This window comes from Balaenoptera ricei, chromosome X, assembly GCF_028023285.1.
Source record: "Balaenoptera ricei isolate mBalRic1 chromosome X, mBalRic1.hap2, whole genome shotgun sequence".
Classification (NCBI taxonomy): domain Eukaryota; kingdom Metazoa; phylum Chordata; class Mammalia; order Artiodactyla; family Balaenopteridae; genus Balaenoptera; species Balaenoptera ricei.
Genome location: NC_082660.1, coordinates 9317736 through 9341037, shown reverse-complemented (window position 1 = coordinate 9341037; position 23302 = coordinate 9317736). Strand labels below are relative to the sequence as shown.

Below are 23302 nucleotides of genomic sequence, written 5' to 3'. Positions count from 1 at the left end.
TTTCCTTTTGTCCTCAGAAATCCCCACCAACCCCTTGAGTCCACAACCCGACTGTTCAATAACACATGAACTCTTGCTTATTCACTCATTTATAGTAACTGTATTCCTTGCTGTCTGAGGACAGATGTATTATGTATGCTTTCAACGCCAGAGGTACATTGGCAACATGTATAATCTCAGCAAGATGATCTGGGCCGGCCTCCTATTTGATGCACCAGTCAATGTACAGAGGGAGTGGAGCTGGGTAAGCACATCATCCCAGGCCTTGAAAACATTCACTGGGGACTTATATTCTGCTTACTGGTCCCACTATTTACACCAATCAGAGGGAAAGTTGAAGCAAAGAAATGGCCATTTACAAATTCACTTTTGAGTTTATAAGATGTATTCCAAGAAAGAGACACAGAGAATAGCATCCTGTTTTTACTGAAACTCGGTAAAACCAACATAATTCAATCAGCTTAAAAATGCACTATCTAAGGGTTTGTTCCAAATGAACATCTGGAAGAATCTGGCTCAAGCATAAGACAAGCAGAAGCTAGAAAAAAAGTGTCTCTCCAATTCCTAAGAAAGAAAAAAAAAAAGATTTAACTGGTGTATTGGGGAGTCTTATCTCATTGGGGTATAAACACGATTTCCCCAAGTTACTGCTTTTAATTTTAATCTGTTGAAACTTCTTTTCCCAATGGATACCAAGTCCCTTAACACCATCTTGTCAGACTTTATAACTAGTGAAAACTTAGTAATCAAACCCACCTAAACTGATATCCACACACCAGTTAAAAGAGTAGAGTTACCCATTCTTTCTTGGACGAGCTTAATTTGGGGAAATGTTGCCATTTATGGTTACATTATACTTTTTAAAATTAAGAACTGGTTAAAGTAACACACTTCCTAACTTAACTTGATTAGTAAAAATAACAGTGGTATGGCTGTATAGATTCTCTTAACTATATTCCCCCACCAATGACTTACTCATCCTCATCTTTCAATACCTAGCAGTTTTTGATAAGACAGTTAGGTGGTTGTCAATAAACATTCAGATAAACTTACCTTTGGCTAAATGTTAAAGGGCAGGGGCCACCGAGTTATTAAGAAAATAATGGCAAAACAGGGTAATTGCACTTGCTCAAATATTTATAGAGTTGATAAAATAATCTAATGACAGACGTCAACTTTTGTAAAATGGTAAATTTTTCTTTTTTTGTATACACTGTACTATGAAATGCTTTACAATCTACTTCTGTTCGGAAATGTTTTTTTCCTTCTCACGTGTTTTTTTCAAAGTCCTAGTACACTGATATGACACACAAGTTATAGAAATATTTTTAATACATCTTTAAACAACTTAAAAGGAAGACATTAATCCAATGATGTGATACTTAACCGCAAGATTTGGCAGTTTAGGAAAGTAACAATATAAAAATTGACAAAAAAAGGATAATGTATAATTTTTATAAGGATGGTCTAGACATTTAAATTCATTTACTTTAATTTTTTAAAATTTATTTTAATTTTTAAAAATTTATTCATTTTTGGCTGCGTTGGGTCTTTGTTGCTGCGCGCGGGCTTTCTCTAGTTGCGGCGAGCGGGGGGCTGCTCTTTGTTGCGGTGCGCGGGCTTCTCATTGCAGTGGCTTCTCTTGTTGCGGAGCACGGGCTCTAGGCAAGTGGGCTTCAGTAGTTGTGGCACGCGGGCTCAGTAGCTGTGGTGCGTGGGCCTAGTTGCTCCGCGGCATGTGGGATCTTCCCGGAACAGGGCTTGAACCCGTGTCCCCTGCATTGGCAGGCGGATTCTTAACCACTGCACCACCAGGGAAGTCCAGTCTAGCCATTTAAATCATTTTTTTAACTGATGAATTAATTGAAAAATTATTAGCAATATACAATAAAGGGATAATACTTTGAACAGTTATTTAAATCAACCTAAGGTACAAATCAGCTTAAGGGAAGTTGTGATTAAGAACCTGGCAGTCCAGTGGTTAGGACTCCACACTTCCACTACAGGGGGCACACGTTTGATCCCTGGTCGGGGAACTAATATCCTGCATGCGCACGGCCACAAAAAAAAAAAAAAATGCCTTTAGGGGAAGAAAATAATTGTTCGTTATTAGAAAATGCATTAATTGTAAACTCAAGGTATATAACTATATAAATGTTCCAAGAGACAGTCTGTGTTCATTTCATTGGGGACATTTAACAAGTAGATTCTTATAACAGAAAAATTTTTTCTTTTCCAGGCCATGAATAATTACTGATTTAACTTTTTCAACAATTCAGAGCATACTGCAGGTGTACCAGATTTAAACAAGCATTGCATAAACCAAATGGAGATGAAACCTAGCATGAACCCAAATGCTACTCCAGGTTAGAAGCCAAAACCTGACTTTTACTTAGCAACTATGTGCACTAAGATGACATTACTCGACTTCGAGGTTCTGATTCTCACGGGTCAGCGTATACAGAAATCTCTTTGATGGAACCATTTAGAGAGCTTTTGAAACTCCCTGTGGCTCTTGTCGTTCATGTCCAGTGATCTTTGGAAATTAAGGTCAACTAAACTGAGCTACGAGAAAATGCAGATGCTATGTTCAAGGCTTGTATGGTACTGGCATCCCTCAAACAGAGCTGGAACTTTCTAAAATATCCTGGGGAAAAGGGCAGGCATGTGAGAGACTAAGATGAGGATTAGAAGGATGACTTCAGAGACCATCAGCTGGTAATGATGGAAGAGGGTAAATATGTTGGCCCCAAACCAGCCCAGAGTGGGGCAATAAGACAGCGAGGTGCTGCCCCAACTTCCAGTAACCACCTTCTAGTCGGGCAAAATCAAAGAAGGAAAGGAAAACAAAAGTCCTTAATAAAAAAGTCACAAAGGGAAAACAAAATAAAACACAAAAAAGTTATGAATCAAAGTTACCTTACTGTTTTTCTACAATGAAGAAAGAGGACAAGACCAGAGTGAAAATTCTCTCTTGGTTCTTTCCAACAAGACGGGCAATGATTTATCTGAGATCACCCAAAATAGCATCTTACAGAAAGGGAACTATAACATTACACAACCAAGTGTAGCTATAAAATCTCAAACATTCAGGCAATGCTTTATTTAAATCACCAAAAATAAGGTTTTATAGGAAAGGAACTGCAACAAGCAAATGTATAGCTGCAAATTTTCTTTTGCCATCAATATCAACTCTCTCTAAAATATTCTGGGACTACTTTTCGGTTTCCAAGCAAAACTAATGTCTTGTTGCTCAGCCTCATCACAAGAATGAAAACGGTTTGCAAAACAATTTTGTTTAATGCTAACAAATAACTAAAAAATGTGGTTATTGCTAACAAGTAACTCCATCTACTGAAACAGCCCAACCTACGCACACTTTTGTGAACATTTCACTGTGAACACAGCTGCTCTTTTCCCGCCATCACAGACGACATGTACCGTGGCAAGGGTCACATGTTGGAGGCCGTTCAGGTACCTAGGAAGTAATCCTTCACAGAAATAACTACGGTAGGTAAGCAACTCAAACAAATGGGCCCGCCTCTGCCACACACCCCCAAGGTAGGTGTCGCATTCGCTCTGCCTGTAAGGAAGGCCCACCAACTCCCTAGTTCCTTATTGGGAACCGAGAGTGCAAAGCTAGATAGAGAAGCTGTTCTTCCAGAACCATCAAAACCTTAATAAATCGCCCTGGGGTTCTTCGTGCTGTAGTGCGCCTCACAGGCAGCAACATAGGCAGACTCTGGGAAAAAGTCATCATGGTATTCTGCTAAAAACCTGGAAAAAGAAAACAAATAGCCCCTATGGTCACCACAACAAAGGCCAAATACCAAGAAGCAAAATTTTAACTTCCAACCACTCTAACATTTCACTCTTTTCTGTATGAGATAGAAAAAAAATAATGAATATAATCTTGATGTCTATATACTGATTACTTTCATTGCACATATCCGGCTTCGACGTTAATGACCATTTCATTGGAATCCTTTCACTATCAAGTGTACAAATAGAAACAGAACCTAAACTCCACTAGGTGGCAGTCTTGATTATATAATCACTTCTGTGCAAAAAGGCCTCGTGACTATTTCTACATTTTCCTCATTTCTTTATTTACTTATTTATATTTGGCTGTGCCAGGTCTTAGTTGAGGCTCGCAGGATCTTTAGTTGTGGCATGCGGTTCCCTGACCAGGGATCGAACCCGGGCCCCCTGCATTGGGAGCATGGAGTCTTAGCCACTTGACCACAGAAGTCCCACATTTTCCTCTTTTAAAAACAAACTATAAAAAATAAATTATAAACTCAATAAATGTCACCTGAGAAATTCACAATACTTACATGGCCTAAGTTAAATCAAAACTGAATGGTTAAAAAAAAAAAAAAAAAAAAAAAAAAAAAAAAAAAAAAAAAACTGAATGGTTTAATTAGCGAAGAGCATTTTGTGTCCCAATTTGCCATGCCAAAAGGTGCCGCAGTTCCACCAAAATAGGTAAGCAAGACTGACTTATGCCTGACTATGGATGGATGTTAAACTGTAGCCACTCAAGAATCTGCAACACAGAGATACTACCTTGACTCTGAAGTATCAAATATTTCACCATGAATGGCTAAAACATTCTCACATGGGCCACATTAGCTAGTAAGGTAAGCAATTAGCTTCGTGTTTGTTTCCCCTGCCTCTTCCCACCTGTCCAAATTCCTAAAAAGATAAGGATAAACCTCTGCAATACCTTCTTCAGTAAAAACCAAATCAAAATTCATTTGAGAGATAACTCTTCTTTGATTGTACCCTTCCTACAGCAATTACTGATCCATTGATTCTCTAGTTGACATCTTTGGATACATTTTCAAAACCCATTACAGCTGACCCTTGAACAATGTGTGGGTTAGGGGCGCCGACCCTCTACGCAGTTGAAAATCCTTGTATAACTTACAGTTGGGCCCTCCATATCCACTGTTCTTCCTAATTCCTAGACTCAACCAACCACATGGATCATGTAGTACTATAGTATTTACTATTTTTAAAAATCCACATATAAGTCGATCTGTGCAGTTCAAACCCGTGTTGTTCAAGGGTCAACCGTACTATATTTACCTGTAAATCTTTCTAAGTTACCTCCTAAAACCCTAATTTCTATTTCGTATTGGGCATACCTCAAAATTAGCAGGCTCTCCTATACTAACTTGCAGGTGTCTCATTTTGGCATTATTTGATTTCAGCTTAACGAAATGTTGATGCCAAACAGTTGTGGGTTTTTTTGAGGGGGAGGCTGGAGGGGAAGACAGCGTTTTTGAAACTTGTTTCTAATAAAATGTTATAAAGTCTAATTCCACTCATTGGATACTTTATTCAAAATACCCACACAAATATCTTTTAAAAACTCCAAGACCCATTTCTCTGGCTGGAGTGGTCTCCACTCTGGTAAATCCTACTCGATTAGCTCTTGCAGGTTGGGGACTAAATACAAGGAAAAGGTACCCCCTTAAAGAGAATCAAGAAACAGGTCAGGGAGATATGACAAGCTGGGTGAGGCAGAGTGACAACCAGCCTTGAACGCCAAGAGGAACTGGTCAATAGACATCTGGGTGGGAGAGTTGGGCCACAGGCATAATGGAGGCTGGGGTCCACAGCCCCAGATGCGGGGGAGGGGAGAGAGCCTCGGGGCAAATGATCTGACATTAATAAAATGACTGGCTCTGTCAGGTGAAGGAAACAATACCTTTCTCCGAACTCACAAACTATCAGCACATTTATCTTAACTCCAAAACAGACACCAAAATCAGACCTGTAAATTTAAGTTAGTTTATATACATGCAACAAAGAAAAGTCACATACTTAGGGTACTCCTGAATAAAATACATAGAATTAAATTATTATCAATCTCAATCACTTCTTAAGAAAATTAATTTTCTATTCACATGGCTATCCAACTGGATTCTTCTAGTGACACCAAAAAATTTTACCTCCGTACAATGAATACCCTTCACTTAGAAACCAGATAAACTATGAAAAAAATAGCCCAAAACCCCCATGTTACAATTACTGTTAGAACCAACCATACTTGGGTAATACTGCTACCATTTAAAATACCACAGAGCTAGCTTTCACATCTGCTGAAGACAAGTTCAGAAAAGTTCATATATAAGGTGGCAGAGTAAGTTTTGACAAGCTAATAACAATACCTCAGAAAGAGATCAAAGTGCTTCAGTAAAGCCTTCAGATTCTTCTCAGAAAAGGACATCTTTCCAAGGATTTCTGGAAGTTTCACTGCATTAAAAATAAAAGCAAAACCATTTACAATCATTCGGCAGAATCTGGCGATGAGCAGGACACACTCAGGGATCCTCTGGGTCCCCATGTGTCTTTATTCGAATTGAAATTAACATCTATGTTGCCAAACAACACCAAAACTCTTACTGAACACAAAAACAGAGTAGTAGTACAAACATTACAAACACAATTTTTATGAAATTTAAGATTCATTCGGTGTTTTTTTTTGAGATCAACATTTAATGATTTTTCTTAGACCCCAAAATTACCACAAGATGTACATAAGCCTATAAGTGTTAAAATCAAAAAAGATAATAAAAAGGGAAAGAAGAAAGCAGGGACCAGGATTTCTTACCGAACAATCGCAGCAAGTGTTGCGCCCCATAAATGTAAGAGGGTGGAGGTGGCTGGTCACCTGGGGGGTAACTGTCGGGTACAAGTTTCCAGGAGAGGACCTGGGAAAAGCAGATTGAATGCTTTGTTGTTATATCTTAACACTCCATTACCAACAGATCTGAACATTTGGAATCCCGGCAGAAATACATACACATTGACATTCTCAGGCCAGCAGAAAGACATCACCCATCAAGTGTCACATTTCTACACCCAAGCTTCCCATCCCTCTGGCACCTCTGGAGCTGCCTCACAGCTGGACCAGAAAATGGGAGGAAACCAAATGTGGAAAAAAACAATGACAAGAAACCAATGTGGAGGTTCTAAAGCCATCCCACCTTCCTTGGCAACATGGAGACACTTCCAATCACCTAAAAATTATGGCAAATTGTATGACGATGAAAAAAATATGCCACTCGGGCTTCCCTGGTGGTGCAGTGGTTAAGAATCCGCCTGCCAATGCAGGGGACACGGGTTCGAGCCCTGGTCCAGGAAGATCCCACAGGCCGCGGAGCAACTAAGCCCGTGTGCCACAACTACTGAGCCTGCGCTCTAGAGCCCACGAGCCACAACTACTGAGCCCACGTGCCACAAATACTGAAGCCCACGTGCCTAGAGTCCATGCTCTGCAACAAGAGAAGCCACCACAATGAGAAGCCCATGCACCGCAACGAAGAGTAGCCCCCGCTCGCTGCAACTAGAGAAAGCCCGCGTGCAGCAACGAAGACCCAACGCAGCCAAAAATAAATAAATAAAATAAATTTAAAAAAATATGCCAGGGGCTTCCCTGGTGGCGCAGTGGTTGAGAGTCTGCCTGCCAATGCAGGGGACACGGGTTCGAGCCCTGGTCTGGGAAGATCCCACATGCCGCGGAGCAACTGGGCCCGTGAGCCACAACTACTGAGCCTGCGCGTCTGGAGCCTGTGCTCCGCAACAGGAGAGGCCGCGATAGTGAGAGGCCCACGCACCGCGATGAAGAGTGGCCCCCACTTGCCGCAACTAGAGAAAGCCCTCGCACAGAAACAAAGACCCAACACAGCCATAAATTAATTAATTAATTTTTAAAAATGCCACTATATCAAATAAACACAAACTTATAAAAATAAATAAAATGAGGAAGGAAGACTTAAAATTAGATTAGGGAAATATTTGATTTTCTAATTTTCAATAGCTACTACCTGTAAAATAGCTGTAACTGTTTTGGTCATTTTGGCCCTTTTCCTTTACTGAAAATCCTGCTGTATTAGACAGTGAAGCAATAAAAAGTGACCCAAAGATGTTTTGAGTAATGTTACCATTGTTTCAAGATTCTCTAATCTTCTGCTATGTTAGATTCACTTTGGAACCTAATTTCATCCATTGAATCAAGTGAAAACAGACTTCAACCCTGGTAACTGATTTTCCTTCACTTTGAATTTCAGAACTGTGGGTGGATTTGGGGCTTCTGTTAAAGTAAGAGTTGAATTTCAAAACTCTCTGATGAGCTTCCATAGAAATAGTTCAGCAAATTATAGAACGCTTCTCCTGAGTTGCTGTTTTGCTTTTTGAGATGTCAAGTTTAATCTGGAAATAGTAGCGTCAAAGGAAACCCTCTACAAGACAAAGCAGAAGGATGCCAGAACGACCCGAGAAAGGCTGATGTAGTCAATTTAATCAAATGAAATTGTGGAAGTTAACAAGTGCCACCACGGTTCCATATGACTCCATGCAGAATGTCTGGGCTTCAGCCCTTGCCTCACCGACCCCACCCTTCTGTGCTGTACAAGGCTCAGGGTAGGAGTAAGTGTCAGCACCTTTATACTATCCCCAGCACCTAACCTCGTGGTGCACACAGCTGAAGCTCGGGAACTGTTTTCCACAATGATACTCAAAGTGAACATACGGGAGTCTGAGATCCCTGGAGGCATGAAGTGCATGTGTGCAAAAGCAGCTCATTTTGTTAGTTAGCAAGCCAGTCTACCTCACTCAATTTTGCATCTCAATGCAGTGAATCATCTCCTATTTATCAAAGACGCATTATGGGGGAAAATAACAGGTTTCTAGTGGAGGATTCTTAACTGGGGTGTGCACGGGAACCACCTGTGATCTCAAGCAGGAATGTGAGTCCAGACCCTCCCCATGTGGTGGGGCAGCGAACGTCACTGGGAGAGTGTCTCAGGTGGTCAGGATGCAGAGCCCTGGGGAAAACATACTGCAATATAGGCACTTATGGAGGGGGAATGCACTAAGGTCTCACGAATCATTGAGAGTCTGCCCAACTCCAACCACTGACTAGAAATCCTACTTTTTCGCTAGAGCTTGCAGCTCTACCTATAACCACTAGATGGTGGCCTTGCACCAGTGACCAGATTGGGAATGGCCATGCGTCAATATTCAGCTGTCTTCTAGAAGAAACATGATTCCCCTTAAATAATAACACTTGCAGGGCCCTCTTGTCTGAAAAATGGAAAATCAGGGACGGCTTGCACTAGGAATTTCCTAAATCTTCCCTCGACATCACTGTAACACAAATTGGGTTTTCTAGCAGGGGTCAGCCAACTTACAGCCCTTGGGCCAAATCCAACCCCCTTGTGCTAAGAACGGTTGTTTTTAATGGTTTTTTAAAAATCAAATGAATAATGATTCACGACATATGAAAGTCATATGAAATTCAATTACTAGCGTGCGTGAATGAATTTTGGAGGCACACAGCACACTCATTCATTTGTGAACTATCCACACCGCTTTCACGCTGGTGCACAACCCTGAAGATATTTACAGTCTGACCCTTTATAAGAAAAGTTTGCCGACCCCTGTCATCAAATATTCTTTCTAGTAAAGCCATCCTTCCCTATGCACAGAAACAAGAAAAATCCCACTTCCCAGGTGAGATTCACAGAATATCCCAGTGGACTAAGACATCTCCTGAACTCCTGAAACACTCACTACCTACCTCAGTTAACTGGCCTTAAAAATAGTTTTAAATTGAAGTTTTCCCATCCGTAAAATGGAACTCTGGTGGTGAGGCTATTCTCGAGAACGTGAGGTAATTTAGGCCAAGCGCCTGGCACAATGCTGGCATGTAGCATGCCTTCAAAGGGATGATGATAATACTACTGTTGAGGATGGTTTTAAACAAATATTTATTTATTTATTTATTTATTTTTGGCTGCGTTGGGTCTTCGTTGCTGTGCATGGGTTTTCTCTAGTTGCGGCGAGCGGGGGCTGCTCTTCCGTTGTGGTGCGCGGGCTTCTCATTGTGGTGGCTTCTCTTGTTGCAGAGCATGGGCTCTAGGCGCACGGGCTTCAGTAGTTGTGGCACAGAGGCTCAGTAGTTGTGGCTCACGGTCTCTAGAGCGCAGGCTCAGTAGTTGTGGCGCACGGGCTTAGTTGCTCCGCGGCATGTGGGATCTTCCCGGACCAGGGCTCGAACCCGTGTCCCCTGCATTGGCAGGCGGATTCTTAACCACTGCACCACCAGGGAAGTCCCGAGGATGGGTTTCATATTTTTAAATGATTGAGAAAATGCCAAAAGTGGAATAATATTTCATAACGTACAAAAATTATCTGATATTCAAATTTCAGCATCCATAAATAAAGTTTCATTGGACCACAGCACACTCATTCATTTACAGAGTGCCTATGGTTGCTTTGGAGCTGGGTAGTCTCAACAGCAACTGTGTGGCCCGCAAGGTTTAAAATATTTACTCTGGCCTTTTGCAGAAAAAATGTGCTGATAACTGTTCCATAAAATGAAAATACTCACACTTCAATACTTGTACTTATTTGAAATAAAAGATGAATGTTAAGTGTAGGGCTGGAATCCTAACCATTGTCTCATTTAAGAAACCACAAATACAATGTTACAATCATATGAACAATTCTGTTACTATTGCAGCAAGAGTAACAATGTTCCTTCTAAGAAAACCCAAGTTCCTCTTGCAGGATTTAAGAAACCAGGAAAGGAAGGACTCACTGGGGATGAACAGCAGGCACTAACTCTTTACCTCATTTATTTCATTAGTTCTTCTGCCTTCAAAGCCAGCAAACACCGCACTCCCTTCCTTGCTAGGGGTCAGAGGAACAGGTGAAGATGATCTGCTATGAACGGGTGTCTCTTCAAAAGGAAAAGATGTTAATTATTCACTTGTAAATCACACAGCTACTGAATTAAAGATTGCTGGAAGACCTTTACAAGCAGCAGAGACGTTATTAATCTTTAACAATAAGACTTCCCTATTAAAGACAAGAGCTGGAATATTATTTGGCAGAAAAACGCAAAGCAAAGGAATCAAGTACTGAGATATGCTGCGTGATGAACCTTGAAAACATTATGTTAAGTGAAAGAAGCCATAGACAGAAGGCCACATATAGTATGATTCTACTGATATGAATACACGCCCAGAAGAGGCAAATGCACAGGGACAGGACGTAACTAGTGAAGGCGTGGGGGGCTCCCTTCTCTTAGCTATAGCTGACGCTAGGTTAGGGAAAACGCCTCAGGAGCCTCAGGCGGCCGAACTCCGGAGTCAAATTCCCAGAGGCGAGCAGGCGAACCTGGATGTGACCCTGTGCTCATCCTGTTCTCCCCCAGCCCCTCCTGCCGGCTGGACTCCTTGCAGGAGCACGAAGTGAACATCGGCTGCCCCCGGCGCAGCCTTCCTGCACGGGGAGTGGACCTACTCTTTTCCAGGTGCAGGAACAGCTTGGGCATGCTGGCAGACGCGTCCTGCTGCCGGCGCTTGGGCTGAGGCGAGGCGCTGCTCTCAGACAGCCGGTCGCAATTGGCGGAGTGGCGCGTGGACCGCCTCAGAGACTGCAAGGCTTCCGGCTCGGCTTTGCGCCTTTTGGGGGTGGCTGGCTCGCCTGTGGTTGTCTGACTCTCCGTGGACTGTGGTGTGGATGGATTCAACAAAGGTGGGCTTGGAGAGAGCTCCTCCTGGCTCCTACGGAAGAAAGGGGAGGACGTCACACATGCCTGGCCCACAGAATCCCTGTAAAACCTGGAGGGGCTCTTCAATGTCTTCTTTCAGACAGTAAACACACCCTCCACTCCACTCCAGGAGGCTCAGAAACTTTCACTTCCAGATGTGCCAAAACAAATATTTTCTTAAAAAGTAACTAAACATATTAAATCATTTTAACCCTTTAATTCCTCAAGGCACACTGGCATTAAAGACTGTGATGCCCTTTTCTACTTGTCTTAGATCAGTGGTTCTCAACTGGGAGTGATTCCACTCTGCCAGGGGACACTGACACCTTCTGGAGACAGTTTTGATTGTCACAACTGGGAAAGTGCCATTGGGGTCTAATGGGTAGAGCCCAGGGACGCTGCTCAGCACCCTACAATGCACAGGACGGCCCCCCACAAAAGATGATACAGTTCGAAACATCAGGAGATGCAAGGTTGAGAAACCCTGGTGGAGAGAATAAGAATACTACATTATCTCATCACAGTGTAACTACTGGTAAGACTAGAACCACCACAAACAACGGCCAGATTTTGTGGAAACACAGAGGCCACCCCAGACACTGGGAGCCTCGAGGTTTGGAGGAGGGCATGGGGACATCAACACAGGTCCCCAGTGAGTCACAGTCACACAGGCCTCTCAAATGGGGTGGAACCAATGGGGAAGGAAGGCAGGCTGAGAAGAGACGGTCATGAGGCAGACAACCAGGAGACAGGACCCAGGAAGGAAAGGGACGGGGTGGGGGGAAAAGGTGGCCGACACATGGCACAGCAAGTGGGCAGCTATCAGTGCCCTTGCGGAGCAGAGGGAGGTGGGAGACAAAGGCAGATGGTAAACAGGCAAGAAGAGATGGATGAGTGTCTCTCTCAGGAAGACAGGCCTCGGGGAGAGAGGGAAGTAGCTTACACAGATGTAGGCACAGACTCAGGTTGGGGGACTTTCATCCCCCCCAAAGAATAGATATTTGGAAATGCTTGGTCACTGAGGGAAGAAAGCGGTGACACAGCGGAGCGGGAAGGAAACTAACCTTACCTGAAGGGCAAAGGTGGCCAGCTCTTCATGAACTTCCTCATTTAATAACTACCTACAGAAGCAAATGTTCTTTCTATCGTACAGAGGCAAAAGCAAGAGGCTCAAAAGACACCTCCCCAAGTCACACAACCTATACGTGAGGGAGCCAAATTCAAACCCACATCTACCTTTCTCAGGCCGTGCTCTCTTCACCCCACTGTCTTTGGAAAGCACGGGATGGCTACACGAGAGCCAACTTCTCTACACTGAAATCTTCACTTGGTAAAACCTTTTAGAGCCATCTGCAAGTGAATGATGACTTAGCTTACCCAGGAAAAAAGAAAACCACCAGTATGGGCGCTTTGCAATTTACTCCCTCCTCCAAATGTGTTGGCCCCATAGCATCCAATGGAAATCTTCAAAAACAGATTTAGCGGGGCTTCCCTGGTGGCGCGGTGGTTGAGAGTCCGCCTGCCAGTGCAGGGGACACGGGTTCGAGCCCTGGTCTGGGAGGATCCCACATGCCGCGGAGTGACTAGGCCCGTGAGCCACAACTACTGAGCCTGCGCGTCTGGAGCCTGTGCTCCGCAACAAGAGAGGCCGCGATAGTGAGAGGCCCGCGCACCGCGATGAAGAGGGGCCCCCACTTGCCGCAACTGGAGAAAGCCCTCGCACAGAAGCGAAGACCCAACACAGCCAAAAATAAAATAATTAATTAATTAATTAAAAAAAATATGTACTTAAAAAAAAAATTAAAAAAAAAAACCAAAAAAAAACAGATTTAGCTATTTGATTGCTGATATCTGATGGTTGAACTGCAAGTTAACTTACCTATTAGCGTTTGTGGTACTTTCCTTAATCGGAAGAAAAAATTTGGACGAAGTCACCTTTTTATACTGAACTTGTTCATATGGATAGAGCAAAACCAATGGGAGAGTGTAATCAAAGGTTATTCTTAATCCATCCACCATCTCCTTACAAAGGTCAACGCTGGAAGGATTAAAGAGATTAGAGATGCAATAAAATAATAGAACTTTCCAAAATGTCACAATGAAATTGCACATTTTAAGAAGTAAGAGTTTTAAATGCTATACACTACACCTATGTGTGTAAAAAATAAAGTCAGTCTGTAGATGCTAATAATAAAGAATTAAATGGGAACACAGATCTATAATATAAAGTGCAATAAGTAATTTTACCGTACCCCACTAAACACAAATGAATATGCCCAGTGCCACACAAGGAGCCCAAGCAGTCTGTGCTGCAGAAGGTGGACAGACCCCAATCACCGGGAGCTGAAGGGGGCGGTCCTGATGAACTAACACACCTGTTTAAACTTGAACAATCTACTTGTCTGATTCTACTCCTGCGGGGTCATGTGCGCAAGGCAAGCTATGAGGACAATTTCTCAGACTAGGATAAAGACCTGTTTGTAAACAAGCCTTGAGAAAATTCTCATCCCCCATTCTGGTACTTCTCAAGGAAAAAAAAGAGTTATCTCCCTAAGTTACATCACTGAAAAAAACTTCTCCAGGTGTTGAGGCAGTGCATATACTCAATGGATCCACACCACATACCTAAGGAGTTACTGAACATTCTGAAAAAGGGAGAATATTTTGAAATTAAACTGGTTATTACGTGAATCATCAAGTGCTATAGTAAATGAATTCATAATAACTGAAACAGAGACATGTTACTTGTTCTAAATGGAAGTCACTTCTCTAATACCCAAAGCGAACCATGAAACGCCAACTATCCCTCCCCTACTTACTTCTTTTCTGCTGGGATGTAATGCACATTCATGTTGGCATGTGGCATAGCGTGATGGTGACGAGGCCTCTCATTGGCTGAAAAGGCTGCATTGATAGCAAAATGCTTCACGTATGATTCCAAAATAGTTATGATGTTGGTTTGGCACGGAAGTTTCACTAACTGTTAACAAAAATATAAACATCTGATGTATACATCCCATTGTATAAACCATATATTCCAAGAAACAGTGGACTAGTCTACATCATTTTTGAAGCTCAAAAATAAAGCCAGTTGTGTTTGAAGATAATTTTTTAAGTAAATGTGCTTTGCAGCTCTTTGACTTTTTTCTTCTACTGATCATATCCCCATGTAGATTACAGTAATAATTTTAAAAATAAATGCAAGCAGTGATTCTCAGCTTAGTGATCCATTAGAACCACCTGCGGAGCCTCTAAGATATCCACAGCTGCCGCCCCCAACACCAAGAATCAATTTCACCTTGACCTCTTGGTTGAAGCCCAGGCATCAGGACTTTGCGAAGCTCCCTAGAAGATTCTAATAGGCAGCCAGAGCTGGAAAAGACTGCACACTTTCATCAGCAGAACAGTACTGTCAGAGAAGTTTAAAACCCGACTCAGTACAAAACTTAAAATATGAATTTCATTCCTCCAAGGTTCTCAACTTTTTAAGATTGCAAAGTACAGCTAAATGAAAGCTCTATTACAGATCCATGTTTTGTATGTTATCCCTGTATACCCGTTTCCTCCTGTTGATGTAGTAACAATCGTCCTCAAGCTTCTTTTTCAGAACTTCAGGGATTTCTATAGTTATTGTTCTTTCTTCCATTTCCTTTTTTGCATGCAGCTCTGGTTCTTCCTTCTGCAATATCACAATTCCATTTTTAGCTACCTAAAGCAGACAGTCTATATCCAAAGAAGGACTAACGTAAGGACAGCCTACAACGAAACAAACCCAGTTAATCTTCGACATTTACACCAGTAATGATGCCAAGTGTTCTAATGAAAAGTATATTAAAAGCCAAAAGTTAACTTGTTTTAGGCCACTAACCACATTGCAAATGATTATTTTGCTTTTTCCCAACTTAACTTTACCAGTGGGATTCATGTTAACTTTGTAGACAGGCAAAGAGAAGATGCCAAACTCAGATACTTAATCGGCATTATAAAAAGTTAACACTTTCACTGGAAAGAAAGAGGTAACTATGATTTGTGAAAACACTTTATGGGTACGAAGAGCCATGGAGAGGTTCTTACAGTAACTATAACTAAGGGTTGAGGGTTATTTTCCCTTATATATGAAGTACAATTTTACAATATTTGGTTAAAAAAAAAATTTCACAACTAGAAATTTACCACTAAAATATATGCCAAAGACAAAGAGTTTTTACAATAAAAACTTTATACCACTTCAGTCTTTTCTTCAATATCACTTTCTTCACTTATTTCTTCATCCTTTTCTTCACTACTGTCATCAGAGGAACTGCTTATTGCTAGGTAAAACAAAAAATACCAGGCAAACCTGCATTATACACTTCCCTAACCCTTATGTTTACAATTCTTTAAGGTGGCATGCATGTCCTACTGCTGGTAATAATAAACTACTATCCTCCATAAATTTTAAATGCTGAACACTTACAGCATTAAGTTACTGTTACTTAAGCACTTAAAGTTACAGTTATTATTTAGTTACTATTTACAGTTACACTTACTGTTACTATTAAGCACTTAAAGTTACAGTTAATTACTGTAACTTTCAGAATAGAAATTTATTTTGAAAAAATATAACACCAATTTCAAGGGATGCAAAAACCACACAGGTAAATGATGTGCAAGTGTTTAGTCACCTAGGAGCCTATGGTTCCCTGCCGCATTCCTAAGTGGAGCAAGGTACCAAGAAGAAAACATGAGAATGCACCTCTGAGGGGTCCGTATAAAGACACTGGCTGAGAAGGCAGTAGTCATGTGCAAGACTGATGAGGTCTAATTAGAAACTTATTGACTGCTACTTTTTTTTTTTTTGACTGCTACTTTAATTGTCAAAAACAAAAGGGGCAAATGTTTTACGTGATGAGCTTAAAATGTTTCCCTGTCTATAATTCGAATGAATCTTCCCCCTCAATCCTGCGGTATAAAAGAACTAGGTAAAACTCCTTTTAACCAGAGAAAATGAGTCAAGCCACTCACAGTTTTCAACATTTTCATCTTTTTCTTCAGCAGGGAGGCTTTTTAAGACAGAGTCCACACCAGGCAACCTGCAGCGCTTCCTCTTTCTTCCTGTGCTTCTCCTGAAACAAACACAACTGAAATGCTGATGATGACTGATATTGGTCTTGAGGAAAAAAACAAAACACAATAACAGTAATTCTTAAGTACCTAAGATATAATTAAACTTTAAAACATAACTGGTAATCTCCACTTCAGAATACTACACAATAACCTCTCTGAAAGCACAGCAGTTATTTTGAATACAATAGAAACACTATTCGCTAACACACGTTAAGAATGTAAAATTACTTAAGAAACCATGTTTACCAGATTTTAAAACTTTTATACCATAACAATTCTAAACACTAAAAGAAAACACACTGAGTAACATTTATATGCTTTTTGTATTCTTACAGGCGAGCTACAGCTTTCCTTGCCAATTTACGCTGTAATCTCCGATTTTCATCGGTGTCACGAAGGACATGATCTTCAGCTGCCCATCTATCCCAGCTAATCAAACAAAAAAGGAAAAGAATGTAAAATTCATTATTTTAGTTTGATATGAAACAAATGTTAAAAGCACCTCACAGGAACAGATGTGTCTCAGAATTACTTACATTTTAGAAAACTATTTAAATATTTTAAAATCACAAAAAAGATGTAAATAAACTGAAAACGGAACTCATTCAGACACAGAAGCAACTGGGGTTTCCAAAATTACCCATAGAGAATCCAAATATAATCGACTTAGAAATAATCATTCTTCAGAGTAGGCAAGGTTTGATTAAAAAAAAAAAAAAGCAAAAACAGGAAATGAAACTTTCCTAGGAGTGTTTCTAGAACTTAACAAAGAAGTTTGCAATGTTCCTGTGCAGAGGTGATCAATTTTCAGTCCGGTTTAACAAGTACACTCACCTTCTGTTCCAACCATTAAAATGGATCAGATATTCTGGGATCTTTCTGCCTTTTTCGTCTTTCCCAACAATAACATCGACAATCTGAAACCAGGAAATATCGTCCACAAACGATAAAGCATAGAGAATATTAGAAGCTGGATCAGGAAAACTAGATCATAGACCTTTTCGTAAAAGAAAAGAAAGCATTCTCTCCTTTTTTAGACAGAGAGCTGAACTGAAACATTTTTCCTTTCAATTCCATTTTTTTTCCTGAGTGGATGCCTCAAAATAGGAAGCATCCCTCCAACCACCCCGATTGGTCTCTGAGTGTGAGAACGGGTGCAGCTTCCGAAACCACTGGCCGGCCGAACTGTCACTAACTAAAAAGGGTCCAGGCTAGACAAGCGAGCTGCAGCCGAGAGACCTTTGGGAGTTGTAGTCTCCTGGGCTCCGCTGCGTCCAGGTCCAGTTCGGCTCGCAGCTTACGCCATCCCTCCCAGCGGTGTCCCCTGTTAAACGTCTGGGGCAAATGATGGGGCGTGTCACCCTTGGGGAGACTCAAGGCGGGGAGGGAGGAAGCACAGCAAACAGAAAACTGAGACGGGGGCAGCGGGGCAAAGTCCGAAAGTAAAATGTAGAGCCCGGAAGGCTTGGGCAATCCCCCAAAGCGCAGCACCTCCCAGACACACCTGGGGCCCGGGGCTAGCCCCCAACTCCCGGAGTGCGAGGCCAACTCCCTCTGGCCGTTCAGACCTTAGTTGCTGCAGATGTGGCTCAACGTCCCCCGAGCCCCGGAGACTTAGGTGGACAGGCACGGGGCGCGACACGGAGATTGAAAACCTAAACGTTGCAAGGCCCTGAAGGACTATGACAGCCGGGCAACCTTGCCCTCGGGGTGGGGGTCGCGGCCTACGGGAGGGGGCGAGCCTAGACACGACTGGGGCCCCAGGGCAACGACGTCGCCAGTCCACGGCCAGCACTGCGGCGCTATGGATTAGGATCTGGCCCTGGTCGATCAGGGCGTTGCGAGGGAGCCCACGCGGCACTAGACCGCACAGGGTGAGGGGCAGTTTAACCGGAAGGCAGAAGCTGTGTGCCAGCGACCTCCTGGACACGCGGCCCCCGCTGCCAGCTCCCCGGCCTAACGACGTCACACACCAGGTTCCAAGTGCGCCAGTGCACTCCAGCCAGGGACCGGGCGGAAGCGGAAGCGCCCGGGCCCCGACTCCCCATCGCGGCGCCCCGCGTGCGCCCCCTGTCGCCCGTGTGGCGCCGCGCAGGCCGAGGAGCCGCGATCAGGGAGCACCCGGGCCCCGCCACTTCCCCCGATCCGCGGCGCCGTCCACACCCGCATCCGCATTCGCCTCCCGTCCCGGGGTCCCCGGCCCGCGCCTCCTCCCTGTCCCTCCGCGGCGGCACCTTGGCATCGTACAGCACTCGCGCCTTGGTGGGGTCAGGCTCGAAGCACAGCACTTTCTCCCCTGAGTGGAATTTAAATTTCATGCCCTCGCTCGCGCTCATTTGCTCATCGTGGCGGAGGGCGAGGCTCCGGGGCGGGCGGAGCGCGCGCGGTGGGGGAGGGGAGTGGGGGCGGGGAGGTGGCGCGCTTCTGCTGGGGTGGTGGAGCGGGGACTGGCGGAGGCTGCGACCGGCCCGCCCTCGGCTCCGCCTCTGCCCGCCTCGCGCCACTGCCGGACCTCGGAGCAGCCGGGCGCGCGCGCTCCCGACCGAGCGCGCCCCTGCGAGTCCGCGCCGGGCTGCGAGTGGGGACCCCGCGGCCGAGGTCTGCCCGCAGAGCGGCCCCCCGCGCCCTCCTGGGAAAGGCGGCCGAAGCGGGGCCCACGGGGTCTTCGCGCCGGACACCCGCTGTCCGGTCCGGGGATGGGAGACGCGAGGAGAGAGCCCGTCTGGGGTGGGCACTGGCTGTGGGGAAGCCGGCCGGCGGCTGCCTTCCGGGAGCTGCCTGGCCGTGCCGCATCCTCCACCTCAGCGGAGCGCGGTGGCCACGCGGGGAGGACGTCGGGCTGGGGTCGGGTCTAGATGGGCAGTGGCCTTGGGCGGGGGGGCGAAGGGTGGTGGAAGAGTGAATAAAGCACTGGGACATATCGGGGCCAGGACAAGCAGGTGGCAGGCCTGGAGGCTCCCAGTGACAGCGGGTGAGCCGTGGGCGGCGAGGCTGATGGGTCCTTACCAGGTCGTTCCATGGTTTTCCAACCCCCAGAACTCGCAGAGATGCTCCCTCAAGGTCTGTCTTCTCCAATACTGTACACCGAAAACTCCCTCCAGGTGAGAGGTGTTGTACTAGCAGGTACCTGAGGGGATGCTCAGGACGAATGACAAATGCTGGGAGACGCTTCTTGAAGGGCAAACCTCTACAGACAGGAAAGATGGTGCTGGGTTTGTTTTCTTTTGAGGAATGGAAAGTCTTTAGGCAGTGTAGTTGCTGAATTAAGACCCAACTGGAGACCAGCTTTGAGGCTCTAGGGTGGTAGTGAATTGCCAGTCCTCCACACTCTGGGCTCTGTTCTTGACTCCAGAAATTTGCACTTGCCTCCGCCTTCACTGGGTTCCTGGTACACATACATCCTTCAGACTTCACTTTGGACACAGCCAAGAGAAAACCCCTCAGGCTTCCCTAGATGATGATACACCCCTCCGGGATTTCCCCCCACCCCCAGCCCTCTATTTATCCATTTCTTGCATTTACTGCTCTGCAGTAGGAGGGCTGTTCATTTGCAAAATGCCCTCTTTAAGATGCTCAGCTCCTTGAAGCTTGGGAAGGCAGGGCTGGAGGGAATCTCATCCAGTTCATCATTGCACACTCTTAGCACACAATGAAGATTGATTGATTGATTGGATAGATTATGGATTTATGAAATAGAATCCACAAAACTCAGAGATCAATTGAATGTGAAGGTGGAAAGTGAAGGAGGAATCTTGGAAGACTTCCAGATTTTCTGGCATAACGAGTTGGGTGAGTGCTAGGTCCATTGGCCAGAATAAGGGCTATCAGGGGAGGGACAGGTTGGGGGAAGCCACGGAAGACCTGTGTCTGGGATAATACAGTGGAGAAGCCAGAACTGGAGTCATGATTCCTCTTCAGGTTGTGGTTTATCAGGGACGAGATTTTGATGATGGTGTTCCCCGTAAATGGCAGGGGGAGCTCTGGGGCACAAGCAATTGCATGTCATGGTTAAGCCATAATTCAAGTATTAATGTTTTTATTTTTCTTGCTGGTGAATTGAGATTTCCTCTCCAGACTCTAGCCTTTCACAGCAAAACTTTGGCTGCTTTCTTTTGTTTCTCTCCATTTCTACCCCTTATGTCCTTGAGCAATGTCTTTTTCCCCGTCCCCCTAAAAAGTCCAAGAATGCAAAAGCCTTCAGTATCCTAAAAGCTACGAATCCCACCAATGGGAACACCCCTTGCAGCCCTCATCCAGATTAGGACCCACCAGAGAGGTCTCCGTGTCTAATGTGGGTGAAGCATCTTTTCCTCTTGCGGGTAAAGGTAAAGAACATGGTGGGCTCTGGGATCCAGTACCACACTTGTCAATTCCTAGTTCATGTGTAACCTTGGACAAGTGATTAGTCTGTGATGCAATTTTTTTGTTTTGTTTTTTTTTTAATTTATTTATTTATTTTTGGCTGTGTTGGGTCTTCGTTTCTGTGCCAGGGCCTTCTCTAGTTGCAGCGAGCGGGTGCCACTCTTCATCGCGGTGCGCGCGCCTGCACCTCTCACTATCGCGGCCTCTCGTTGCGGAGCACAGGCTCCAGACGCGCAGGCTCAGTAATTGTGGCTCACGGGCCCAGTTGCTCTGCGGCATGTGGGATCTTCCCAGACCAGGGCTCGAACCCGTGTCCCCTGCATTGGCAGGTGGATTCTCAACCACTGCACCACCAGGGAAGCCCCTGTGATGCAGTTTTCTTACATTTAAAGTGAAGATAATAGTGGCTTCTACCTCAGTGTTGTTTTAGGAATAAATCAGTCTATTCAGTGTATATGCCTTTGTGTAGTACTTGGCATGAGTGCTGGGTAAGGGCTTGCTATTAACATTAGGCATTTCTTGACCATTTCTCCTTGTCCCCGATTCATTCAACAAATATTTATTGAGCCTCCTGTGTGCTGGATGCTAGACACATAAAGTAGGATACAGATATTACCCCTGGCCTCAAAGAGGACACATTTCAGGAGGGGCAGAGCATGCAAGCAAGTGCAAGCCTCATGAGTGCTCTGATAAAGCTGGCCCGGAAGAGAACAGACACAAGTGCTTACATCTCCCTAGGAGGAGGGAGAGTGTCAGAAAAAGCTCCAGAGTGGAAGTGCTCTTGTTAAACAATAAACTGAAGATATTAAACATTTTAAGAGTTTATTTGAGCAAAAATCTATTGGAATCTGGCAGCACCAAACCAGAGGTGGTTAGGAGTGCCACACTGTCAGGAGCTCAGGGAGAGGCTTTCACAGAGAAAAGGCAGATGTAAGGAAAGTGTTGATTGGCTATAGCATGAAGACCAGTTGGCTGTTTGTGATTGGTTGTCCTTAGCATTTTGATTTCATAACCTTGAGGAACTTACAGGCTTAGATTTTGGTTTGCTTACCTAGGCTGCCAAGGCCTCAGAGCCACCTCAGTCTAATGGCCTCTTTGTTTAATTAATTAGACTCTTCTCCCCTTTTGGTCATCCTCTCATATGCGAGAGATTGAACAAAAATTTGGTATTAGCGCCACTCTCGGTCACCAACAGAGTTAAATTGTCCTTGTCTCATTGTGAAACTCACATAGGTTTTGATGTCAGATCCGTGGAAGAATTGTTTTTGCTGTTCATCTCGTTTTTCATCTTGTTTCTGTTTCTCTAAGTGCAGTGAGACCATCTGATATACTGCTGATGGCTGTGACCATGCATTTAAGACCTTTGAGAGAACATAGCACACCAGGGGCTCTACAGTGATGACTATTAGGAGGATAATACAAAGAGACTGAAGTATACTCCTTAACCAGGGCCCCCATGAATCAAACCAATTGGTTTCAAATAAATCAAAGAATGTACCTGAAGGGACATCAACCTGTTTTAGCCAAGTGGCTTATTTGCTAATTTCCTGTATTTGCTCCAGTACCAGAGATATTGATCCGGGCACAGCAGGAGGTATTTGCTATGGCACAGACTCCTCCTTGTTCAGCCAACAAGTACTTTAAAGCGACTGTATTATCTAAACCACCTTAGCAAGAAAGTCTCGGGACTTCTGTTGCGTAGCTATGGCCTTAGCAGCAGATGCAGCGATAGTGGTCAGAGTTAAGGAGCATTGTCTTTCCATGCGTTAACAGAGAGAAAATGCAAGTAGCAAGAAGGCAAAAGGAATAAAGATTTCATAATGGAGATGAAGATCTTGATCTGTGATCTTGGCAGAGTTGTTTACTTCAAGATGCCAACTGCTTCTGGGGAGGAACCTCCCTAGTTACTTTTAATTTTACATCTCCAGCTGGTGTGCAGTTCCAAGATTCTGGAGAACCCCTTTTTAATTGGGGGATGTGTACCCAGGTTCAATTCCCTGAAATTTGGCTGTGATCTGGGTAGTGAGAAGGACCTGGTATCGTCCCTTCCAAGGAGGTTCAAGGATAGTCGTTGTTCTTAGTGATTCCAAATCAGAAGAGTGGGAGAAAATTGGAAACATTACTTTGGAGAGTTGTAGCCAGATATCTGAGGAAACTAGAGTTCAGGATCCAGTTCAGTTTACAGATACACAGTTGTTTCCTCTCACCTTAATTATTTCTAAGTAGCTTTAATTACATATATTTATTAGAATTCTTGAC

At 44.1% G+C, this 23302-nt stretch overlaps 1 protein-coding gene across 2 annotated transcripts; it reads right to left on the bottom strand.

Moving 5' to 3' along the window:
• Positions 1-1484: 1484 nt before the first annotated feature.
• Positions 1485-19062, bottom strand: MSL3 (MSL complex subunit 3). Of its 2 annotated transcripts, none has more exons than XM_059911919.1 (13): positions 18916-19062; positions 17516-17598; positions 17015-17110; positions 16580-16680; positions 15800-15885; positions 15132-15254; positions 14395-14555; positions 13455-13613; positions 11326-11588; positions 10650-10759; positions 6626-6725; positions 6183-6267; positions 1485-3777 (listed from the first exon to the last, which is right to left on the bottom strand). In XM_059911919.1, exons 1-13 carry the CDS (start codon positions 19015-19017, stop codon positions 3678-3680), a joined length of 1569 nt encoding a protein of 522 aa, XP_059767902.1. In that variant the 5' UTR covers positions 19018-19062; the 3' UTR covers positions 1485-3677. The 2 variants fall into 2 exon arrangements, with proteins under 2 accessions (XP_059767902.1, XP_059767903.1); XM_059911920.1 differs by lacking the exon at positions 18916-19062 and adding an exon at positions 18186-18720.
• Between the last annotated feature and the right edge of the window lie 4240 nt (positions 19063-23302).

Bases quoted from the DNA above. Each gene is read 5' to 3' on its own strand.
- MSL3 (XM_059911919.1), bottom strand. From the start codon at position 19,017: ATGAGCGCGAGCGAGGGCATGAAATTTAAATTCCACTCAGGGGAGAAA. The intron at 15,886-16,579 runs GTGAGTGGCTTG...TGTTTTACCTAG, and splicing joins AGATGAAAATGTTGAAAACT to CAATAAGCAGTTCCTCTGAT. The intron at 6,268-6,625 runs GTAAGAAATCCT...TTTTTAATGCAG, and splicing joins ACACTTGCTGCGATTGTTCG to TGAAACTTCCAGAAATCCTT.